The sequence below is a fragment of the Ammospiza caudacuta genome, chromosome 1, assembly GCF_027887145.1.
Source record: "Ammospiza caudacuta isolate bAmmCau1 chromosome 1, bAmmCau1.pri, whole genome shotgun sequence".
Classification (NCBI taxonomy): Eukaryota; Metazoa; Chordata; class Aves; order Passeriformes; family Passerellidae; genus Ammospiza; species Ammospiza caudacuta.
In genome coordinates, this window is record NC_080593.1 from 87,883,570 (window position 1) to 87,908,678 (window position 25,109).

The 25,109-nt window shown below is 38.5% G+C and overlaps 1 protein-coding gene across 2 annotated transcripts in view; it reads left to right on the plus strand.

Moving 5' to 3' along the window:
• Positions 1-25,109, plus strand: part of FHOD3 (formin homology 2 domain containing 3) — a 376,458-nt gene that overhangs the window by 173,360 nt on the left and 177,989 nt on the right. For both annotated transcript variants that reach the window (XM_058806162.1, XM_058806153.1), the window contains exon 5: positions 13,102-13,207. In XM_058806162.1, coding sequence (XP_058662145.1) covers positions 13,102-13,207 — 106 coding nt within the window. The remainder of the gene's footprint in view (positions 1-13,101; positions 13,208-25,109) is intronic.

Sequence of the window (25,109 nt, forward strand, 5' to 3'; positions counted from 1 at the left end):
ATGTCCCTGATTTTTGCAATTTTTGGACAAAGAAAGGGGTTCCAGTTCAAAACAGTCTGGTCATCTCATGAGTGCGGATTGGGAAAATCACTATTTCTTCAAGAAACAGTCCCTCATTCCCAGAGGGAGACGAGTGCTTGAGACTCACAGGGATGCAAGTTGGGTATCCCTGTGAGGTTGCCAAGCATGTGGCCTGTGTGCTCACAGGAAATCAGGCAGGTTTCCAAGAGTCTTCTCTGGTTTGTTCTCTTTCTGTGCACCTTGGCTGTTTCTGGGAAATGTTTGTATTTCTCTGCATTTATGTGTTACACAGGTAATCTGGGCACTTGCACATATTTAGCAATGAGAAGCTAAGTCTCTCTTTCCACCCATCCTTCACCTCCCATCATTAATTCCCTTCCATCATCCATGCCCTGCCATCATGAATTCTCCCAGTTTGGGTCACAAATGCCCTCTTCCCTATAGGTTATTTGAAGTCTAGTAGATATTTCTGAGCACAAGTGCTCAGTGCTTTCAGAGAACACACCAGTAAGATCTGTCTCTAAAAGCTGATCAGTTGTTCTAATAAAAATGCTGTTTAAATATTTATCCTGGTAATTTAAGGGGTTGACTGGGTTGGAGAATAACCAGAGAGAAGGGAAAAGCAATGGACAAACCCATATCTGTGTATGAATTGAGTTTTAAGTGAAACCTGTCGGGCTGTTTCAGGACATAATTTTCCTTGAAGAATTTAATTTTCTTGTTTTCTAATGAAAGTGGTAGGGAAAGGAATTTGGGAATTATCAGTTATCACATAAAGAAGTTCTTTCTGCTGGAACTGTGGCTAATTGTTGAGCAAATGTACCCTTAAAAAATCTTACAATACAGGTTAAAATACATATAATCTTAAAATACAGGTCCTCTTAGGGGGAACGTGAAAAATGTTCCTTGGGCTGGATAGTATTCATAGAATATTGTATTTGAGGCAGTACACTTTCAATTGGAAAACAAGCCCCAGCCAACCCAAGTTTACCTGCCAGCTTTGCTGTCCTTAACAACAGCATTGCTAAGGGCATCCTTTGAGTGTGATTTTAGTTTATCTCGTAATGAACCATGAGAGAAAATGTAAAGTAATTGTGTGTCAGTTTTAGATAGAAAAGCTGTTCCAGTTTTTTACTGAAAAAAAAAAATAATTAATTATAATAAGGTTATATTATAAATGGAATATTTTTATCCAAAATGTCTTTTTTTGTGTGTGTGTGTGACATGAAAGTATGTCAGCATTAGAAATTTGTCATTATGGTAATAGTTTTTTAATGTGTGTTGTTCAACATAAATATATTTTTTAATTTTGTATGCCATTAAAAGAGAGCATTTTAAATTCCTTGAGGGTGTAACATTTTAGAAATAAGATGTTGACTTAAAAAGAGTGTTTTCATAATAACAAGGTTTCCAAGTGTTATGGAGACTTCATCATGTCTTTAAGTGCCAGGACAGTTCATAACACCATTTTTTTATAATTTCATCATTGCTGACTTAATTTGGCATGGTTCTACATCAGGATCATTTTTAATTTAAAGACCTTCAAGTAGTGTGCAGTGTCTCATTTGCATTAATTGGGAGTAAGCCCAAGTTTTACATTGAATTTGAATTCCAAATAGTCAGAGTTCTTGATTTTTCACGTGAGGCCTCGGCAAAGCTTAGCACACGTGAGGCCTCGGCAAAGCTTAGCAATGTTTGGCAAGAGCAATGTCTTTGTTTCAAAATTTAGATGAAAGATTCATTTGGCAAGTCCACACTTGGAATTTCTCTTTGATTTCTTCTGGTGGGCTGGTTTTGGCAAAGTGATGAAAGTTATGTGGAGCGTTTTTCTTTGACAGTGCTGCCATTCTGTTCCAGTCATTCATTCTGAAGGGGTGGGAGAGCCACAGTCATCATCTTTTTCTGGATTTTACTGCAGTTTTCCTCCTCTATTTACCAGTATGTTTTTTGACAAATAAACTTACAGAGTAAGATAGGATTGACAACCAGTACAGTTTCTCTCTTTTTGAATGGATTTTCTGACAGACTTGTATTTATCAAAACCTCATGATTTTTGTGCAAAGTGCTAAAACTTCCAAAGGCATTGAGGAGAATCCAGCCAAAACTTAGAAAATCAGGATCAAAAAATGTTATTCATTTCATGAGAGTTAAAAATACATCTGCTTAAAGCATTCAATTCAATATCACTCTTAAAAGCAAAAAAAAATGGGCAAAACCACAAAAATGAATATAAATAGTGCTGTGAGATTTAAGTGATACTAAAAAGTTTATGTAACATGGCCTGTGATACAACAGGATGCAATATAAAGCTGGCATACTTTAAAACCTATAAGCAACTGTACCTTGGATTTACAAAGCATAGTTTCAAATCACACTGATTGCATCATTTCAAAATAGGAAATAACTGAATAAGAATATGATGCTGTGAGAAAAATAAGAAAGCCGTAAAGCACATTTCAAATCTGTGGAAACTGATAACCTTGTGGAAATCTGCTTATTAAAATTTTGGAAAATACTTTTAATCAATATCAATAAATGCATTAGGTTTTCTGATAAGCAGACCTCAAGTGTATATTTTAAATTCTTCAGGAAAAAAAAGATAGGTTTCTTTTAGGATTGTTTTGCCTGCAAGTGTCATTTGACAGGGGCAGGGGCAGGAGATCTCCCATCATTTTCCTTAAGGAGCCTAGATTCCTGTTTTGTGTTGTGATCAGACTATCAAGGGACACAGTTACAAAATTCTCTTATAAAATTTTCATCTGTTGTTGAGAAATTCATTAATCATTGAACAATTGAGCTTTGTGTTAAAAAATGTCACAAAGAACAGCTATGTGGGGGCCTTGGAAACATTAACTAGAAGGTGTTTGGAAGACACAATCTTATCAGTGAGTGAAATCAAATGTCACACACTTCAGCTGCTAAGGAGTCATCAATCATCCTTAGGAGTGCAGAAGGAGTCTTCTGTGTTTGCCTCATTGATCTCAAGGAAGGAGGCTACTCCTTCCCCTCCTGCAAGCATGACTGATGACTCCTTAGGGTTTGAAGCTGTGTGACACTTGATTTAGGGGCTGCTGTCATCACTTGTGAGGAGGCTGCCTGCCACCTCTCCCCTTTAAGAGCCTCTTGGAAGGGTTCTTGTTTAAGTCATGAAAAAGAGAAACCTTCATTTCCTTCACAAATCAAATTCACCAGAGTTCTATGTAGTAGTTTACAGATCTGTTTAATCCTATTTTACAAAGGAGATGTCTCATTACTGTTTAGAGATTATAAATAAAATAGATATGACACATTAAATGTCTAAATGAGTTTCTCCATTTCATTAGCAAGTAGAGTGCCTTCTTCATGTCTAGACAATGTTACAGGCCAAGATCTAAACAGTACTTAATGAGAGTAAAAATTGTGAACTGCTTTCACCATAAAGATAGCCTAAAACTTGGGCACCCACCAGTATTCCTTCTCTAATCACTGTGAGTGTTTGAATTGTAACAGGAAATGTTGTTTAGTAAGATGCCCCTGTCTACTTTAGCTTCCTCAGGTATATAATACAATGCCTAGATGTTGCTTGAGCTGTTGCTTATCTGCCATGAGAAATATTCCTGGTAGGATCTGCTCTAGGTAACTTTTCTAGGAATTTTTATTTCTGCTGTTAACTGAGAGATCAAACACACAGTGTGTTGATATATCTGCTTTCTACAAAAGGTGAAAGAAAAAGAAATTCTGTCCCCATCAAATCAGTGGCGTAAAATGTCTTTAGTTTCACTGCTATTTTTATCTGGTGTATATAGGGAGATAGAGTGTATATAGGGAGATAGACTGTGGTAAACAGAGATAGGTACAGCAGAGCTTTTTTTTGTTCATTTCCCACTAAATGCCATTATAGGGGGGAGGCAACCAAAGATTTTGTGCCTAATAATTGAATAGCTCAATATGAGACTAAGGTGTGACTTTTTTTTTGCTTGCTTGCTTCTTGCACTCACAGGGGAAAGAAAATTTATGTGGGGATAAAAGATCTTCTAATTATCTGGGCCTTATTAACTGAATGAAATGAAATATTGAAAGCAGAAAGGTACTTACAAATTGTTCAACATGTTAAGTAGGAGCAGAATTTCTTTTCTGTGTTGTTCCTTTCAGCCTGTTTTAAGAATTGTAGCACAGTTCAGTTCCCTCTCAGTTTATTGTTCTGCACAACCCAAAAAGGCAGCCCAACATTTGCAGTAGTAGAACCTCATGATAGCTCTGGACTTTTCTCAGGTGAGCATGGCATTCATCCCAGGTACAAAGTTAAGTTCAGCAGGAGCACTAGAAGTAAACATTATATCATCACAGTAAGGTGGCTTTCCTACCCTCATCTGTTGCAGAAATCAGGCAGGTTATGTAAAAGTAGTGAAGTTAAAGTCACAGAAGAGGAAATGTTCAGAGTAAAGGAGAAATAAGACTTTTTTGAAGAAGGTAGTGGTGAAGATGAGGCAGAATCACAATAATTCAATCTTGGTTATTGAAGAAAGCAAACTTAAAGAATATAAGTGACATGGGAGCAACTTTTTTGTGCAGGCTAAGGACCCTTTCCTCTCTAAATTCTGTCTTTAATTAACCTAAGACAACAGTAAATTTTTAGGGTTTTCAATTACATCCGCTGAAGAAATCTTTGTTTTTGTCTTAGTTGTGCAAATCTCTATTTCCTTCCCTCCATGTTAGGTGCCAATATGTGTGTTTTACTGACTTGTTATCTATCAGAAAAATGAAGACATAAAAGACTTTAGGCTGATTTTCTCCTTGGTCTAACCTAAATTTTGCCTCTTTCAGTTTGTACCCATTACTCCTTGTCCTATCACTACAGTTCCTGATGAAGAATCCCTTTCTGACTTCCCTGTAGGCTCTCTTCAGGTCTTGGGAGGTTGCTATGAGGTCTCCATGGAACCTTCTCTTCTCCAGGCTGACCAGCCCCAACTCTCTTGGCCTGGTTTTGTAGGAACAGTGCTCCAGTCCTCTAATCCACTTCATGGCCCTCCTCTAGACTTGCTCCAACAGTTCCATGTTCTTCTTATGTTGGGGACACCAGAACTGTGCACAGCACTCCAGGTGGGGTCTCACCAGAGCAGAGCAGAGGGGTGGAATCCTCTCCCACACCCTACTGGCCACGCTGCTTTGGATGCAGCCCAGGATACTTTTGGCTTTCTGGGCTGCCAGTGCACATGGCGGGCTCATGTTGAGTTTTTCATCAACCCAAGTATCCCCTACATTTTTCCTCCAAGTTTTCTCCACAAGGCTGCTATCAATTGCTTCTCTGCTCCACCTGTAAATGTGTCTGCAATTGCCATTACCCAGGTCACTTTGTTGAACTCCATAAGGTTTGCATTGGCCTACCTCTCAATCCTGTCAGGGTCCCTCTGGATGGCATCCTTTCCTTCCAACAATAGAACTGGGGATAAATTTTCATTGTTATCATCACCAGAAGCCATTGCATGCTGGCTAAGTATATTGCCTCACTGAAAGTAGGGGGGGATGGTAATTTCCATCCATGCTGTTGTAAAATGTTGCTCCATGTAAATAGATAAAAGAATAGGAAAAAAGGGAACAATGTAAAAATACTGATGTCTTTGTGTCATGTTATGGCCACGCTTCTACACAGATGTCCATGAAATCATCCACAGATGTCCTTAGTTGGGAAGGTGTAAAGGCTGATGAACAGAAGAAAATGAGGAGTGGAGCCACAGCATGGAGGAGTGTAGGGAAAAGTTTGGAGGGAAGAGGAATGGAAGCTTGGCAAAGCTGGTGAGGTCTGTAAAGTGGGTGAAGTGATTTGCAATCAACAAGTGGAGCAAGGGGAAGGAGCTTCCATGGAGATTCAAAAGAGTTGCTTGATCCTTTACCACTTAAATGTTTTTACCTCATTTATTTCTGGCAGATGAGCAGTTTTGGGACATCCTAGTCCAGGGCAATCTTGTTCTCAAGGAGCTGTTTTTCTAGGTGTGCTGGTGGGAATTCGACAGAAAAAAAGACAGAAAGTGAACCTGCCAAGCACCTATCTAGGTTAGTTTCTGGGTTACCAAGTATCATGGAGTGGAAATACATGTCTGAGAGAAATGGACTCTTTGTCACAGCAGAGGACTCTCAGTGTTTGGTTCATCTTCTAGGAGTAATGTCCTAACACAAAATAGAGCTGAGGTTTCATATTTAGTACAAGACTTGCCTACTCAACCATTGGCTCATCTAGTCCATACGTAGAATTGTTTTGTAGCTTCGTAAATAATTGAGGTTGAAATGGGAACACAGTCTTGAGAGACTCGTAGGACTTCAGTTTATGGATGGATGTGTATAGCTATTGTATGATGTGTGTGTATATGTGCGTGTGTGTATGCTTTTGGAATGATTTCTTTCTAGATTTGTTTGCAATAGATGACTTGGCTTTTAAAATGGACTGAAATAAACAGTGAAAACTGAATTAGATAATATCAGGCACTTCTGGATTGGCAATCTAGCATTTTAATTATATCAATAATTTTGGAGTCCAAAGGACAGAACTATAGTTTGAAGTGTGGGAAAGCAACTATAAATTATATCTTGGCAATCTGTGCTCCTTTAATCACTTCCTGACTATGTTTACTCAGTTTCAAGCCAGAGTGAGTTTTTCTAATGGCAAACATTGCAAGCCAATCTTGATCTGCAAAATGCAACCTGTTGTTTAGCCAATAAAAAAGCTGGACCATGGAAACACTTTGGGATTTCTGTTTCTAATAGAGCACGAAATAACTTTTATTACTACATCATTTTAGTCTTGTCAGTGGGAGTAATTATCTTGCTGGTAACTTCAGCAGATGTGATGCATACTGAAGGCAGGTAGCAATAGTTAAAAACGTTATTGTGGAGGCTTAGTTGTGATATATTTCTAATGTAGTCACTGAGGTTTCAGAGGTAGGCACCCAAAAGGGTGGCTGAGAGGAATTGTGTGTTAGTTTTCCATTGCTGCTGGGATGGGGAATCATATGAGCCTTTGAAATTGTACAGGGAGCCTGTGGATATGAAGGCTCTCAGGTCATGGAAGTGTGTTCTGATCTGTGCTGCCACATGGCTACTGCTGCCCAGGACAGTCAAATTAGGAGCAAAGTATGGCACTGGTTTGGGATTTTTTTTTGGGGGGGGGGGGGGGGGGGGATTTTTTTTTAAATATGTGAAGATCTTCCTGATCCAGAGGAATGCTTAGGACAAAAAATCTGTTTCTATTCTCCTTGTACTATTAAGTATAGGAAGGGGAGAACAAATACCTACTCATTGTTGATGCTGTTGCTAATAGAAATCTGGATTTTATCATTCTGCCTTTATGTAGTAACAGAGAAAGATTTTGAAGTATATTGTGCAATATTCCTTTATTTTACTTTCTTGTGGTGGAGTGCCAGATACATTGTCATTTGAGATTTATGCCAGCGAAAGCCTGCAGTCGTGCATGGTTTGCTCTTTGACCTGCCTCCTCCTTCCTCCCTTTCCTCACCAGTCAGCTGCTGTCCCTCTGCCGCTAATTTACATCCCCAAATGAATGAAGCTTAATCCCTAAACCTTAATCCTCCTAAAACCAGCTGAACTTTGTGATCCTATCTTGACTTTGCAGGAGATTAAAAATAAAAAAGAGAGGGGGAGGTGGGGGCTACTTGAAAAAATGTGCTTTAACTTCCAAAGAGTGCAGCCATCTTTTATGTTTTTCAGAGGGCTAAAATGCTCTGACATTTTATTGATCAATGTCGTTTTCCTTGTTATTTTTTATTTTCATGTTGAGCTTAATCATTTGGGGTTTCTGTTTCAGTTCTGTTTCCTTGCTGTGCAATGTGAACTCTTGGCAGGGGAATCTGAGGAAGAGAGCTTTCCAAGGAGACCTTGTTCTGACATAATAATGTGGACTAGGGACAGTGCACTCTGCTATGATACTGCTTCAGAGATGAGCATAGGAATTAATCAAAATTTCACAAGCTCTCCCTCTTGGAAAGTAGGGATATTTACTTCATGAGCCAGGCCAGGTAGTATCTGCATGAGCTGTGCCCTTTCTGCTCCTAGGATTCTGTATTGATATACTGGCAGCATCTTGTCCCAAAAAATTTCAGGCGGCAGAGGAGGTTGCTCCTCCTCTTTAAGTCGATATATATTTCTTCTCCTATGCATGGTGCCCAGTGAATTGGCAATATTCATCTTACCTTTTGCCTAGGTGAATTATCATAGTGTTGGAATGTGAATGCAGTATATCTTTGTGAAGCTACAAGATTTGGTCTACAGACAAAACCAGAGCTGACCTGATAACCAGAGTTTAAATCTCTCTTAATAGGGATGTTGCAGAGTGACAGAGCCGCGAGGGAAGCTCGTCCTCTAGCAGACAGTGAAATGCATCAGCCACTGGAGCTGGTTTGAATGCAATCCCCTCTTGTAAACCCACAGGCAAGGCTTAGAGAGGAGATTCTCTTGTCTGTGACTGGTACTCTGTCTGCCTGTGCTGCTCTCACTTTTAGGCTGAATTGCAGCAACTTCTGCATTTTGGAAGGTTTGGTCAGTACGGAATGTGATTGCTGGCTCTCTCAATAACGTGTCATGTGGACAGCACAGACTGGGGAACATGGAAACCATGGGAAACTCATGGTTTTCCTTATTTAAAGAAATGAACATTATAAAATGTTCAGTCTTTAATTCTGTAACAAAAACAGGAGAGAATTGTACAAGATAGAATTAAATATGGGAATGCTTAAGCACACAGAAACAATGGGTTGGCTTATTAAAGGGAGGGGGAAACTCAAAACATAAAAATGAAATTCTTCTTGGTGAAAATCTTATAGACAAGCAAATTGTTTTGTTTTATGATTCCTTGGAAAGACAGTATTCTGCACAGCTGTTAGCCACGTAAGAAAGAAATACATATGTGCATATCCAAGTGTGAATTTTTCTTACTAATCCAGTTTCCCCAAATACTTGGAATGAAGCTTTCAACAGCGCTTGTTAGATTAAAAAAAAAAAAATCCCCTCGAGAAACTATGTTCCAAAACCTCAATTCTTATTAGGAAATGAAGCAACTTTCTTGTGGCATAAAAATAATGATGCTTTGGGTAAAAGCTTTCAACCATATGGCCCACAGAAATAGCAGGCTTCAGAAAAATTTATCTTAAACAGTACATAAACATTTTATCTTTGCACATGGAAGCTACACACCAGATAAAACATGTTCTTGCAAAATGCCATTCCTTAGAAAAACATCTTCAGGTAAGACCCTGCAAAACTGCATTATAAAATATATCAAATGGTACAAATGCGTGGGAAGGAAGGCCATGTCCCCTGCTGCTTCTGCCAGTGGAGCACAGGAGCCCATGGTACAGACTGCTTGATCACAAGGTTTGTGGGGACTTTTTAGTTGCTAGGCTGAGTTATGGAGATGAAAAAGTGTAGCTTGTACATTTTGTCAACCACACAAGCAAGTTTTAAAGTCACAATTTTGAGTATATTTGGTGTCTTTTCTGTTATACTTTGGATGAAAATAGACTTCTCTTGCACAAACATACATTATCTTCTTTGAGAAGCCTAAAAAAGGAAGACATGATCTAATTGAAGTTGGTGAATAAATGAGCAAAATATATTTATCTGATGAGGCCAATGGCACCTTTTCATAAAGACTTTTAAGTAGCCAGCCTTTGTGTCAGTACACAATCTTTATGGTTGCAGGAGCTTAGCAGTAAGCTTAGACAGCTTTGCCTGTTTTGCTGCTTTTCTCATCAGTGCCTTAATGCCTGCTGATTAAGGGCTCATAAATCTTTGCAATATTAGCAGAGGAGTCCATTTCCATAGCAAATGGCAACATTTCCCTGCCTCCTTCTAGCTGCTATCACACACGTGTGGCATGTACTTGTAGGTATCATTGTCACGCTCATGCCATATATTGTGAACAATGAATACTCTCTTCCTGGTAACCTGAACCTCTTAACCACTGCTAGAGAGTAGCCTTTACTCTTGAGGTCACCTAACTTGGCAAGTCAGTGAGTTAATGGGTCTGAAAAGATTATCCTAGACCAAAATTGATGTAAACATTCTCCTTTCAATGTAGAACGCATGGGCTTGCATGCCTTTCATCTTTCACTGCACATTCCAGATGTTTGCTTCTTTCCTCTCATCGTATATACATGATGGGATAGATAATGTACTGAGCTGAGATTTATGTCTAAGGCATGATGTGTTTGTACTCTACTTCATTACACCTTCTTTTTCCCTTTTATTTGGGAAAGGAGAAGTATCTTAAAAGCCTTTTTTTAAATTCAGGTTTGATTTGTTTATTCAGTGCTTTCCAAAAGCAGTCTAGTTGGAGTTCCTCATCCCCTCTATTTCCTCTGCTGTTGCCCTGCAATATATCTCCTTTCAGTTTAGGGTGACTCTATGACTTGATTGCTTTGAAAAAATTCCAGAAGACGTACCTCAAAATTTGCATTGAAAATGTCCATATTTAAAAATAAATAATTAAATAACTAAGTAGACAAATAAATAAATACCATCAACGTAAATGCAGATTTTTTTCCTCGATTTATTTTGACAATCAAATGCTAATTTCTAAGTTTTCCCCAGGTGATGCACTAATATGTATTCATTATTTAAGATTATGGGAAAACATCCTAAAATTACAGTGGGTTTCAGTGTTGATCTTTCACTGAATGTCAGCAGCCCTTAATTGCTAAATGCAATTAAAAAATTTTTTTACTTTTTGGGTTCAGTCTGGAAGACTCTAAGACTGAACTAATGTTAACTTCTCTGCTATATGGACTTTTTTTTTTTGGTTCATCCAAATGTCATTTATTTTTCCCAAACAGGCATTTTAGATCTATTAATAAAAGTCAGAATCTGCCACAGACCACAGTTATTCCTACTTTTTCCTGTTTTTCCAATGTTCTTTATTTCACTATCTGTCAATCCAGAATCTATTTTTTCCTCAATTCAAGGACTATGCAAACACACTTGATGCAAAATGAAAATATATGCTCAAGTTTCAAGGAAAGACATTTTAAGAAAAAGGAAATGTTTTTGAACTACGATAACATTACCATCCAGAAAAGAATTGTGATTATTTCACTCAATAATTAGATATGTTATATATACATATATACATATATATATTTAAGAGAAACATATATGTATTGTTTCTCTTAAATTAGACAATTTGTTACCATTACACATAGCCTTAGTTTACCTGAAACCTTAATATACTTTACATTAAGGTTAGGAGATTGCATAGATATGTTTCCTCTCTTGAGTTTGAAGAGAAACTAGATTCAAAATTCTTAAAGAAGAAGAAATTATTCAGGTATTTTGAGTTAAAAACGTCATCTAACAAAGGGATACTTGGGAGGGAGTGCTCACCTGGTGGTGAAAATGAATAGAGAAAATTTGTCTTCGTGAAATTGTGGGCTTGCATCTGTAGTGCCTTGGTCTGACATGTGAGTTTGTAAACTTATTAGCTTTCCAGAAAATACTATTAAGGCTTCTATCTAGCTACTGAGAAAAAAAAATAGTGCTCCTAAAAGATAAAACATTGACACTAAGAAATAAGAAGAATTTTTAGCTCAAGGGTGCACATGCAGGGGTGAATTTTATCTTATGTATTTTGGGCTTTTACATCCTTTCACCAAGACATGGGGTATGATTGCATGCTTCCACTTTGTGTACTTTTGTACTTTATTTGAAGGATAAATCACCCTTATCATGTGATAAATTTGTGTATCTGTACATGACTGTATAAGCTTTTTCAAATTGTTTTAACAAATTTGACAAGCTAAAACATAAAATGTATTTTTTTCTCATAATTTCTAAAATTCTCACAAACTGATAGATACCTTCCAGTTATTAATATCCCCTTTGGTCAGACTGTAGAAATTATGTAAATTATCTCTGGTGAAAAAAGGAAATTCATAGTAAATAAACCATCCAGCTGAAGGAAACTTGCAGTAAGTGAATTGTCTCACTAAAAAGGGGCTTGATTATTTGATTTCTCTTGGCAGTTTGCTAAGCATTCGCCATGAATTCAAAAATCACTCTCAACAAATTTACTGTACAGATCTTGGGTTCTTGGAGCTGCATTATTGGAAAGCTGGAATTTGTCTGTTACTCTCTTATGTATGAAAGCATAAATTAAGATTATTTAAAAGAAGGCAGTCAGCAACTGGGATTTTCTGCAGAGTAATTCACTCCCATTAATACCTTTAATTTGTCTTGTGCCTAATTTGCATGGCTAATTCATTAAGGGCTGTTTAATCCAGCTCTTAGTAGCTTCTTATTTGTCTGCATGAGCCTTCTGTAAGAGCAGACAAGCTTTAGATGTGGTGCTCTGTAGTTCCTTGACACAGTAGTTTTGCATGTAAGGCTCAGGGAACCCCTCCACTCCCTGGTGGCACTGTGTTATGGGATCATTCTGCTACCCTGAGCAAAGACATGATGATGAAAAAATAGTGAGCCACTTTAGCAAGCATAAACTCCTGTGAAATTTTGTATTTGCTGTTTTCCATCACAGTGTAGGCATATTGTATACTAATGATCTTATCTTTAACACTTTACTTTCCCATTTTAAATATAATTAATTAATATTATGCTAAGGTAGTAAATGTAATATTACATTGCAATAAAACCAGTTTTTTAAAGTTTTGCTGCACACAGCTAAAATATGAAACTGGAATTATGCTAAGGAATAGAGATGCTGTTCTCTTGTTGATCCTGACACTTTGGGGCTTTTATGATATTTGTTTATGTGGTATGATGAGAGATTTAGTATTGTGGAGAATGTCTGGAAGCCTTCAGTGAAAAAAGGAAAAGTCATATTTTGCAGATTTTAATTTTCTGTAGTTGATGGAAAGGTTAAAGCATGTTTTTTCTTGCTTTGCACTGATGTATTTCATTCTGATTTTAAAACTTAAATTTTGTTTTTGGTCCTCTGTGTAACAACTTTCATATATCGACTTGCTTACAACATGTGAAACATAAAATCAGTGTTGCAGGCATGCATTTGTTTTTTACATTATGATATAATCAGTTTCTTTGTCTTTCAAAAATCTAATTCAGCTTTTCTTTCTCCTGTGGCAGGATGACAAGGACTTGGTTCATGAGTTTGTTATTGCTGAAGGTCTGACTTGCTTAATCAAAGTGGGAGCAGAAGCTGACCAAAATTATCAGAACTACATCCTGAGAGGTAAAGGAAATGCATCCAAAAGTTGGTTTTATTGCTTGGAAGCTCTCAAAGGTCTGCAGCAACTTTCTGTGTAAAGTGTCTTTGAACTTGCTTCTGTTTGGTCTTGATTCTTTCACCTTATGCATAAAGCTAAGGGAAGATTAATGCTCACCACTGAGCAGAATGAACTGGAATATTTGGAATTGTAATATTCTCCCCATTGTTCACCTTTTCTTGTAGATTACACTGCAGATATCTAATTCTAGGAAAGAAAAGGCATTCTAAAGCCTTTACTGGATAACTGTGTCAGAAGGCACAGAACAAAGTGGACAGTGGAGTCTGGTCATCTTTTACAAAGGATGTGCTGTGAACAGGTTGAGCTGTTCAGAGCAGGAGGAGTTCTGTGAGCTGTGTTTCTCTCCTTTCTTGCAGTGATGGGTGGCTGTTGACCTCCCAAGCAGCATGGAGGGTTTTCTCCATGCTGCTTAGGCAGTTGAAAAGTACCGAGGAAACAGAGGAGGGGCAGCACCTAGACTGCTCCATCACCTGGTTGGGAGATGTGTTTTCTTATTTTCTTATTTCTTTTCTTAATTAATTTCCCAGAATGCAACATCATTGGTATCTCTTGGATATCATGCAGTGTTTATGGAATAGACCAGGAGAAAGTTACTCCTTAAGGGGTCAGTTGGCTGGAAACCATTTTCAGCTATCTGGCATTTTGGAGTTAAACAGGTAATGAGAGGCTTATGTTCTGTTATTTGCGATTAAAAGATAACTGGCAAAGGTGGGGTTTGGAGAGGGATTTGGAAAAAGGTGTGCTACGTGATTAGAAAGCTGATTTCCTCTGTTGCAGGGCAAATGGATGCATGTGTTTTTCATCTAGCCAGAAACCTGGGCTGTAAGTTTGGAGAGTTTCTTCAGTATTTGAGGGGAGAACAGTCACTCCAAGGGATTTTTGCTGCTGGATGATCTCATAGTAAATGGAGGCTGATTACAAATACATAGTTGTGGTAGATTGCTCATTTGAGTTTTCTTAGACTGACATATATAGCTGTATTTAAAAATGTCACTTTAAGGTATTTAACTGCTAAAACCCAAACTACACATTGTGGGGCAAAACAAACCCCCAGAAACAAGAAAAATAAATAGAAGGATTTTGTACAAACCAGAAATTATTATTGTACAAACCTGAATTATGGAAAGCAAGGATTCAAACAGTAAGTGAAGCTTCATGTGAAGACATTGAAGATAAGACCAGGTTTGGAGGTATAAAAGAAGCAAACCAGTACTACAGGAATTATGTTCCATGTCAGTAGCTGTGCAGTCACATAAAAGTACTTGAATAGAAGACAAGGACACAGAAACATGTGCAATTAGAAATTTCTGGGAGAAAACTGGCCATAGATGATCTTGGAAAATTCAGACTGGAAGCAAAATAAAAGTGCTGTATGGGACATTCTGGCCCTTAGTCTAGGAGCCTTCCCATTCTTCTTCCCTTCCCATATCCTAATACATCCAGCATTCAAAGAGATCTAATGGTCTCTTTCTTGTGGTGGCTTTCAAGACCCTGGTTTCCATGATCTAAAATTAGAAATTTTCATGTGAATTCAATTAATGATAAAACAGAGACTTAGTGTCAATGTCCATGGCATCATACAAATGCAACTGCAAACTCACCTTGTTGCATTGTTGTTAACAAGTGATTACAGCTTGTTCAAAATGAATGTAACAAAACAACATTACAATAACAAAAACTATGTCGAAGTATGTCATAAAGGTAAAAACATTCTTTTAGGAAGATGCTTTTAGGGATTGGTAGCTTCTGAAATCAGAGGTTTTTTCCCCTATACTGCTCCTGTGTGAAGCTGAAGTTTCTCTCTGGGTAGTGTATCCTAGTATCCTTTACAATAATACTATTTTTTCTGTGTGATGTGGGCTTCATTTCAGTTTTGGTCTTGATTGTCTTTCAGGAATTTCAAAGGTTGTTACAACTCCAAAATTATGTCAGGTGGTTTGCAGTTCCAGGAGGCATCATGTACTTTCTGAGTAGGTCTCCATGTGCAATGAGATAACGATAGATTTGGAAGTATGGTATAGCCAAACAGTCTTATCCGGATTCACTGAGGAGGGTGCTGAAAAGAAGCATTAAATACACCATGTAAGAGTGTTTCTGGTATATTATTTCTGGAATATCATAGTGATTGGTTAGGTTGTTTCGTTGTTTTTTGGGTTGGGTTTTTTTTTGGGTGTTTGGGGTTTTTTTGTTTGGTTTTTATGGAGTTTTTTTGGTGGCAGTTGTGTGTATCTGTTGCAGTGCTGCATTTTACAAAACCGGGAGTACTGGTAAATATGTGAATAAATTTTACTGAAGGTACATCACTGTTAGCACAGAGATGGGTCCTGTAAGCTCTAAGATTAGTGTTACATAGTGGAGATTTGAGAAGTAAAAAGTAGTCTTTTCTTAGAGATTTCTTGCCTTCCTGCTGTGTTGTCCTTGTTCTGCAGACCCTTTTGGAGTGGAATATTCTTCTTATTTTCATTGCATTTAGCCTAAATCATTAATAGATGGGATTTCTCCTAAGTTCCATATTCTGGCATTTCTCCAGCACCTTTGGTGTCATTCCCTCTTTTCCTGTGGCAATTCTAACTCAGCCACTTGTGACAGTAAGTGGCAGCCTTAGGCACAGCATAACCTCGTTTGCTTGGAGGACTCACCTACATGAGACTGTTCATCATCTTTACTGAGCAATTTCCCAGTGTTTCATATCAACTTGTTTGCCTGCACTCATCAAGAAATGGCTATGTACCTTGGAGGGAAAATAGGCTGGAAATACACGTGTGCTTAAGGGCTGTAGGTGCTTCAGTGTAGCTGCTTCAACTCCAGGTACAAGTTGTTTTTTGAGGATATTATTTTCCTTTTTCCAAAAGGCTGCATTGTTTCACTCTAATGTTCCCTGGTTGTGAATTTCTGCTTAGGGGTTTTGACTTGGTTCAAGTCAGACTGAGCTGCCAAAAATGATTAAATATGAGTCATGAAAATTTTAGTTACTTTGGTGGGTGAGTGTAGAGAAGGTAAGGGGATTTTGCATACAGTGTTGAGAAATAACAGTTTGTTGTTGAATACTAAGGAAGAACTGTTTATTTCTGCTCAGGTCCCTGAACTAGGGCTATTTGGCTGTATCTTCCCCAAAGGATTCCCTTTTGTCAGCACATAACCTATAGACTGGAAGCCAACGGTAGCCAGGCTTCTCTCGAGGGTTTCTTTTTAAAAAAGACTGGCTTAGAAAACAGCTTTTGATCCTCCTTACTTAACAGTTCTTAGAATGAAATTTATTCTCCAATGTTCCTTTTAATTATTATGGCCATCTAAAGAAACCGTTTTGAGGGACTTCCCCCCCCATGGAAACAGGCTTGTTTCCCCTTTGTTCTTTCTTCCCTCTTCCATTTTTTCCACAAAGATGAAGAACTTCATTGGATAACACTGAAGTTAAAATTTTCTGTCCCAGTTACAAGATTGCAGTATGCTGGATGTTACCTAAATATTCAAAACCAGGTAGGAATAAAGGTAATGAAAATATCCATTACTGATGAGGATTAATATAAACCTTACTGTAATTTTGAAGAATCTTTGGATATAATTTTGAGAGCATCTGTTCCTTGCACAGAATAAGAAAGCAACATGAAATGCCGTGGTAGCCATGTTTTCTGATAATTTGGCCAGTGCTGTTGGGAAGGTGAGGAAAAAAAAAAGCAGCTTGTGCAGACCAAGGCTTGATTCTTTTAAAGATATACTTAATAAGTAAGCTATGAGGTTCAGGGATGGCTTTGCTGGCCCTGTGATGTAAGTTCTGCCTGGTGGGGTCCTGTGCTGTCTGTCCCTCAGATCAAATGAGAAGGTTGTCAAAAGGTCATCCAGCCTCATTTGTAGGGTCCAGTTGTGTACTTGGGTCCATATTTGGCTGCTTATGGATTCAGATCAGTATTTAGAAGTCTCCATAATTAGATGAAAGCTAATATTGTTCTTGTGGTCTGAAAGCACAGGCCAAGTGTTCAGTCTGAGCAGGCAAAGGCCTTCACCTTGCTGCAAGGTCTAAGGAGCTAAGGCTGAGGGAAAAAATAGGACAGCAGTCATAGCAGACTAGTCATAAGTGCTCATACTAGACTATGCTTGAATCAAATTCAGCTTTTGGATGCAGCTCTCTGATTTAGTGAGAGCTGTGTGCTTATATGGAGAATAAGAATTTGAGTGTCAAGTCTGGATGAGAGATGGTTTCAATTTTGTTGGGCAGTTTTGAATTTCTAGTGCAGGGTTTTTTTAAAAAGAAGAAATAAAGTGCTTGGAGGAGCCTAAGAATTATGATTTGAGGTAATATTTGTGCTTTAAGTTAACCACTCTCCTGTAAATCCCTAAACCATTACTGTAATCTAAAATTAAAGATAATTAGAATCATAAAACATTTAGGTTGAAAAAGTCCCTCAATATCACTGAGTTCAGCCATTAACCTAACATTGCCAAATCCACCATGAAACCATGGCCCTAAGCACCATGTCTGCACATCCTTTAAGTATCTCCAAGGGCAGTATAGTCAAAACTTCAATAATTTAGACTTAATTCACTAATCTGGGCAGAACACTAGGTTGCAGTAGACCATTTTCCTTTCACATACTCTGCACTTCTGATAAAGTGCTGAAGTCCTGTGTGTTTCTACAGATATTGGTGCAAGCACAGAAGATATTGGTAATGGACCTGGGTAAGGGATTTTACATACTCTGAGGGAGAGTGACATACCAGTTAAGAGGATTAAAGGTTTATAAATTCATGCACAAAGTCAACAGCATCTTCAGTCTGATAGAACAGCACCTTTACTGTTATTATATGCCCTACAGGTTTTTCGTTATAAATAGTAAATAGTAGTTTGTTTTGGAATTGCATTTGTACAAGCATACTTTTATCTTTATGCAGATAGCATGAGTATACAATAATGCTCTTTTTTCCCTTTTTTTTTTTTCTGTGTTTTGCAAGACTTTTGGGGGCTTCTAAGTAGTTTTATGAGGGGCTTTTACCAGAAAAGTTCTATATGAGTCCTAAAATGTAAATAATAAAGAACTGAGTGTCTTAAAACACTAAAATCACATGTGAAATATAATTCCAAGGCACATTTTGATCTTTGTTACATGCTTAAATTATGAGGGATCCATTAAAACATTTTCCTCCAGTTTTCCTGATAGTTGCAATTTGCTCAGATGTGAACTGCCAGCGATGGAGAAGTTCCCAAGAGGAGCCGTGACTTCCAAAGGTAGAGCAATGAGTACTGAGGAGCCTGAAACTTTCCAGTCCCCCACTGAGGCATAAGAATGGGGCAATATTTTGATTCCTCACCTGTCTACCTGGTAAATGGGAGCCAACCTTTGCAAAGGATGGATGAAGAGAGAAAGAGTGTAGCTGTATCACAGTAGTTACCCTTTTAGTAACCTCAGCTCCCTACTGCAGCGAGGTGGTTCTAAATTTGTATTTTGCATGTGCTTTTAATTATGCAGTACAATGCAGCTGACAACAATAAAAAATGGAAAGAAATTACTGGAAGAGCTACTAGGTTGTAAAACAGAAAGTGGCTTTGCTGTTGGAATTAGGAGATGCTGAGCTCTTTGACAGGCTGGTTGGATGTGCACAGGAGCCACCAGAGTCAGTCAGAACCACAGATGGATGCCCAGGCAGGGGTTCAGGTTTTCCAAACTAACGGCAAGCAGCTCAAACACTGACATGTACCAAAGCTACCAACAGTTATGCCTATTTATAGAGCCAGAGGCATGCAATCCCACCTGCATGCCAAGTTTGGAACCAAGGGCTGTGCTGCATATTCTGGGAAATCAGATTAAATTCCTGAAACAAGTCAGTGCTGGATGGTAAAAGACCATCTGGTTACTGTCTGTCACCAGGACACCATGTGTGCCCGAGGATGTCAAGGAGCTAGAGGAAGTCGAAGGTGAGGATGAGGTTTTGCAAGCAGGCAGTGGAAGCTGCTGCTGATAACCCTTTCATTCTGAAAGGCAGGCATGAAGTTATCAGCAAGCTGGTGGCATTTCTGCATTGAGCCAACTGCTACTAGGAATGCTTGGGGTTTGTAAGTGTGCTTTCTATAACACGGAGATGATCTGCTTCCAGGAATTGACTGGCTGTTTTTATCAAAAAGACCCCTCGTTATTTACAAGGACATGAATGTTTCCAGTGCTCTTGAACTTGCCTCCCTCAGCCTGATAAATTATGGGGCTTTTGCATTAAAGGTTAGGTATTACAAAGCATTGAGTATAGAGAAGCATGTTCTTCTGCAGTAAATGTCTGTATGGGAAGCAGGTGTTGTGTAAATAACAAAGAAAATAGAAATAAAGTCTGTGAGAGGCTATTTCTATCCTAAATAGATGTGTCTTGCTGGTTGGTACTGCAGCAATAAAACAGATGGTAGTAATGTAAGTTTAGTAGGGAACAGGGAGCTAATATTCAATACTCCATATCTTTGCAATATTCTTGTTTTAGTGTGAACTGGAGAACTGTTTAAAGTTTTCCAGCTGTAGAAAAGTATCCCAGTCCCAAGTAAACAGGAATAGACAGCACTTGATTAGGCTTACCTTTGTATTTCTTTCTCTTAGCCTTAAGTGTGAAGGTATCCTTATGCAACTGTGAAGTTCCTATATATGTCTCTACATATCCAAGTTGTTTTCTTATGTGCAGTATAGGATGTAAACTTCTCACTCTATCTCCAAGTACCTGCTGTAAGAACCTGAACTTTAAAGACAAACTGAGTGTCTGTAGCTTGATTACTTGGGATGTTTCTTCTGAGATTTGCTGGCACAGTCTCCCAGTAAATTCAGTTCTTTGGCCTTTCAGAAATCTTATCAGAATTGGACACTTGTCCTGTGGGCATTTCAAAATTCATGTCCTTCAATTTTATGCTGGACATCAAACCACAGTTCCTGTGGAACCATACCAACAGATGACGACTCTACCTGGAAGTTGTTATGCCCACATAGTACAGGGCAACTCCACATGGAGGTACAACTTAGGTTTCCTACCACCATTCAAAAAAAAATCTGTGAAATAAAAAACACCAAACCAAGCCCTGGGTGAGCAAATCAGTCACAGATTACTGTGTCTGGGCTAACAAGACCTGTTACTGAGCAGCACTGCTGAGCTGAGTTACAGCCTGGCAGGGATGCAGCCATGCTATCTCCCTTTGTGAAATGGACTACACTGCCAGTTTTCCATCAGCAAATGTTATAGGTACCACTTCTTGTAGTTCAGGTGAAAAGTAGCAGTCCCAGAAAAATCAGACCCATATATCTGATGGATCAGTAATTCTTTCTGTTACATGTACAGAAACCTCAAGATGTGCCTCTTCTTGAAAAGCCATGAAATGAAAAAAAAAAAAAAAATGGACTTGGCATCCAGATTCATGAACCCTTTAGATTAGAAATAATAATGTCAAGATGCTCTTTGTTATACCAGAAACTATCTCCATGATTAATAATATAAACAATAAACCTCCTTGTTTCAGTAGGTGAATCCTCTTTCACTTCTGCAAATATCTCTTTAAGACTAAATGCATTTGTTTATGTGTACAGGGGTAGTTGGGAGAGCTTGACATTGGAAGCCATGCAGTTTAAAAAGAGGGAAAACATCCTCTCTCCTTTCCACTCTACACTTCTAGCATTTCCCTTCTTCATTTCTCATCTGCATATTTTAAAATTATGTTTATTAAACTTGTTCTATACATGCATTACACTGAGTTCCTTACTGAGTACAACCTTAGGCATTCCCTTGGTTGTTGGAGCAAGCACTGCACTCTCCTTTGCCCTCCTCCTCCCTCCCTTCTCCCAGGATGTGATTGTTATGCATGATCCATCTGGAAGCAGAGCCACATAGTCCTCACACAGAGCATACAGTACAAGTCCTCCCAGTCTGGGATGGGAATTGGCATCAAAGCAAATTTGAGTTCAAAAGTTTAACCATCCTATAGTAATTTACACATCTACAAAAATAACCTGAGCTGTTCCTTGCACCGTACATTATATGAAATGGCCTTTTATGCTTGGACTGCTGGTGAGGAGGATATAGGTTCTACATGGAATTCAGTAATAAAACCACCATAAAATTATGGATTTCCCTTTTTTTTAAAGCTGACAGGGGCTGGGAGCCTTTGAGATGCTTTCTGTCTCTATGAAAATGAATCTTAGGTTCTGGGTAATATTTTTATGCCTTGGGAAATTCCCATGAAATGTGACACCTCAGACTATGCAGACTCCATGTAAAATGAGGAACTGAATATGAAAAATGCACATCCTGAACTACTGAGCAAAGACTAAGTACCTGGGAAGTACTCCCAGAGGCCTTTAAAGCCATTGTGGATATTTTATGCTTTAACTACTCAAACTTCATGAACAAGCCTTGAAAACAATGTACTGATTCCAACTGGTTATGAGCATATTACAGAGTGTTTCTGCCTTTTTGTCATAATACTGTAGCCCAAAAGTAGAGAAGGAGAAAATGTGTAGAAAAGTAAAGACATTCATAAGCCAGCACAAATATGAATAATTACACAAAGTAAATGGCTGCTGGTAATTTCACTATAAATTATTTGCATTGAATATATGCACATAAAACATGTTAAAATATCATTGGGAAATAGAGTTTGATTATTCTCATTTTGAGATTAGAGACTTTCACAGCTATTTGAGATGGTAGTCACTAGAGTGCCACACAGAGTGCTCCATCCTGATACATAATCAAGGAAAATTAAAGACTTTAAATGAGAATTGGAAGAGGTGGAGTCAAATTTGTAAGATAATTGAGAGGTTCTGGCTGCTATTCCTTGAAGGTGATTATTGTGTGATATAAGGACCTGACAAAAATGAAGTTCTTCAGATATCTTCAGAGTTAATTTCCATATCCAGTTACATTATTTTAAGTCACATATTAGCTCTGTGTGTCTGGAATCCTTGCAAATGTGCATGAGTATGGATTTCTATCAATCATGTTCTCATAGGTGCAATCAGGAAGCAGGACCAGTGAACTGTAAACTCTTAAAATACTTATTTTCATTACTGTTAGGCAGTGACCTGCTTTTAAGTCTATGATCACTACTGCATCAAATACCAAGAAACTGTAGATGATTAAAGAACTTAAAAGCTAAGCCATGGGACTTGCCTGTATTAGCATGGTCTTAATTATTAACGGATCAGAAGTGCTGTGCTCATACATATGTGTCTAAGAAAAACTGTAGAATGCTTGTAGGCTGGTGGCAGTGAAGGATAATCTTAGTGAACACATGGGAGTAATAATGTTTCTGTTTCTGCAGTGGAGGGTTTCTGCTTGCCTGTTCTTCTGTGCAGCCCAAAGAAGCATGAATGGAGCAGCATGTGCCCCTCAGGAAAGCAGAACTAACAAAGAAATACAGGGTTGAATGAGAAAGATTGAAACTTTTTCCTGCTTTGTAGTGAAGTGTAAGGACCAGCTCACCTTCTGCCAGCCTTCTACTTCCTATCCTCCTCCTCTGCCATCTCCACCTCCTTCCATACGCAGGACAGGAGACACTGAGGGTGGCACTGGAGTGAGGAGAGTGGGGGCTGACATCCCCCCATGCCCCATGTGTGTGTGAAGCTGTCAGTGGATGCACAGGCAGGGGCTGAGCAGACCCGGTCAGGCAGCAAATTCAAGGTGCCATGTAAAGCCAGACAGAATATTGTCTTCCTTTTGCAAGCTAGAGGCAGAAGAGTTGTACTTGGGGCTCCCTGCCTGTAGTGTGGAGAAGCAGAGGTTCATCCCATTCCTACAGTTTTACAAAAAGTGGAGTTTGGTACAATATTTATTAATTGTGACATGATTTCTTTCTCTCCATATTGCCTGACAATAAGGATTTTTTTTCTATTTTCAGTGTGTGAAGCATTTCCAGCTTTTCCCATTTAAATTATTGGCACTAAAGATGGTGGTGTCATGCCAAAAGAGAAGTCTATGCCTACCTCCTGCACTCAAGCAAGAAAAGATCACTGGCCTGCACTAGCTGCTAAAAATACAGTTCCTCTGCTGTCCAGGGTGTGTCTTTCAGTAATTTATTGCTTTGAGGTTTCTTCCCAGTCAGTTTAGTGAAGAGAGTTTACTGATGTAGGTGCTATGTAAAATAAGCTTTTTTTTTTTCCTTTGCCTCTTTAATTTGTTTACAGTTAGAAAACAAATATTCTTCTGTCCTCTGAACTTATAAGTGCTTTGGGTTCCCTGAAGTTGAGAAACACTAAAAATACTGTTGTGTGCTGTGAGGAGTGCCATCAAATGGTCTTGGCTTGAGTCACTGAAGTGCTACACAGGATATGCTGTGTCTGTTATGTGTTTTAAGTAGGTTTATTTCAATGACAGGTGGGGTCTTGAAGAATTCTGCCAATACTGGGCAATATCCTGTTTCCTCTTACTTAACCTTCCTCCTTCAATATGTTATCACCAGCATAGACAAAGCTCTCAACTCCCTCTTGCTTTCTCTGTCCCTTCCCATGCCCCCTGCAATTCCCTTCTTCAGAGACACCTCTGTGATTTATAAACTTATGCCCCAAACTGGCTTTGGGTGCAGCAAGGTTGCACAGCACTTACTCCTGATGAGCATCAAGTCTCTGTAGTGACAAGGGTCCTTGTCTGCAGACTGAGATCCCAGGTGTTCCCAGTCCCACTACTCTTCCCTGGCATGCAGGGAGCAGTCTTAGGAGCAGACACTTTTTTTCACTCAGGCAAAATCCACTCACTGGGCATAAATCTTCTAAACATGGTTTCTACATTCCCAAAATTCAGTAGTGGGTCACCATGAGCTTGCTTTAGTATTTGGGTGAATATCAATAATGGAAATATTGACGGTATTGTGTATAAACTATATATATTGGTTCATAAGGATATTTTTTTATATTTGCTTGTGATAGATGTTTTTGGGTTTTTGGGTTTTTTTTCCTAAGATGATTATGGACAAATGCACTAAGAATACTGTTAAGGTTGATAAACAAAACTGTTGAAAATTAAAAATACTTGTCTGAGCTTTCTTTGCAGACATGCCTGCCCCCTTTGTGTGGCAGTTGATTCAGCTTTTGATGGCACAGAGCTTTTGCCCTCAGCTGCTCTGCTTCAGCCAAGGAGCACCATCACACCTGTGCACTTACTGAACACCTTTTAAATAGCTGCTCTTATCAGCACTCCTTCCCCAGGCTTTTCAATTATTTCATGCTATGCGAACTCTCTTATAAAATGTTTGTTTTCCTCATGCATGATTCTGTGTTCTGTCACTAGATGTTATCCAAGAGCTCAAAGGGCAGCATTATCTTTGTGTGGCAGATAAGGAAATGAGGCACTTGAAAACACATTCTGAATTCAGAAAGACTCAGTAACTCTGAGTTATGGTTTGGAGCTTGTCCTTGGGCTGGTTTTTCAAAGTTGATGTGGTATTTTCTGTTTATTCCTTTTTTTATTGTTACTCTTAGCACTTCTTTTCCTATTCAGACCCTTTTCCAGTCTGTCCAAATTATTTTTCTTGGATCTGTTTCTATTTCATGCTTTTCACATCACCTTCCTTTAACCTCCATCAGTCTGACAGTTTATTTGCATCATCAATCCATTCAACAATATTCATAAATTCATTTACATTATTTTCTTCACCAGTTTAAGCTGTTTTAAATGCCTTTTCTTCCCTTCACATCTTTCCACCTCTGCACTATCTGTCCTGGGTTCTGAAACCTCAGCTGTGTTTGTGAGCTGGTGTAATGAACTTGACAAAGGAATGCGTTCATCTGAAAAATGGGTTTGAAAAGGTTGTTATATTGTTATTGTTTTGGATTTTTTTTATAGTAGTTGAGTTACTTTTTCCACTTCTTAATGTCAAGACACAAACTCCTGTGCCAGAAA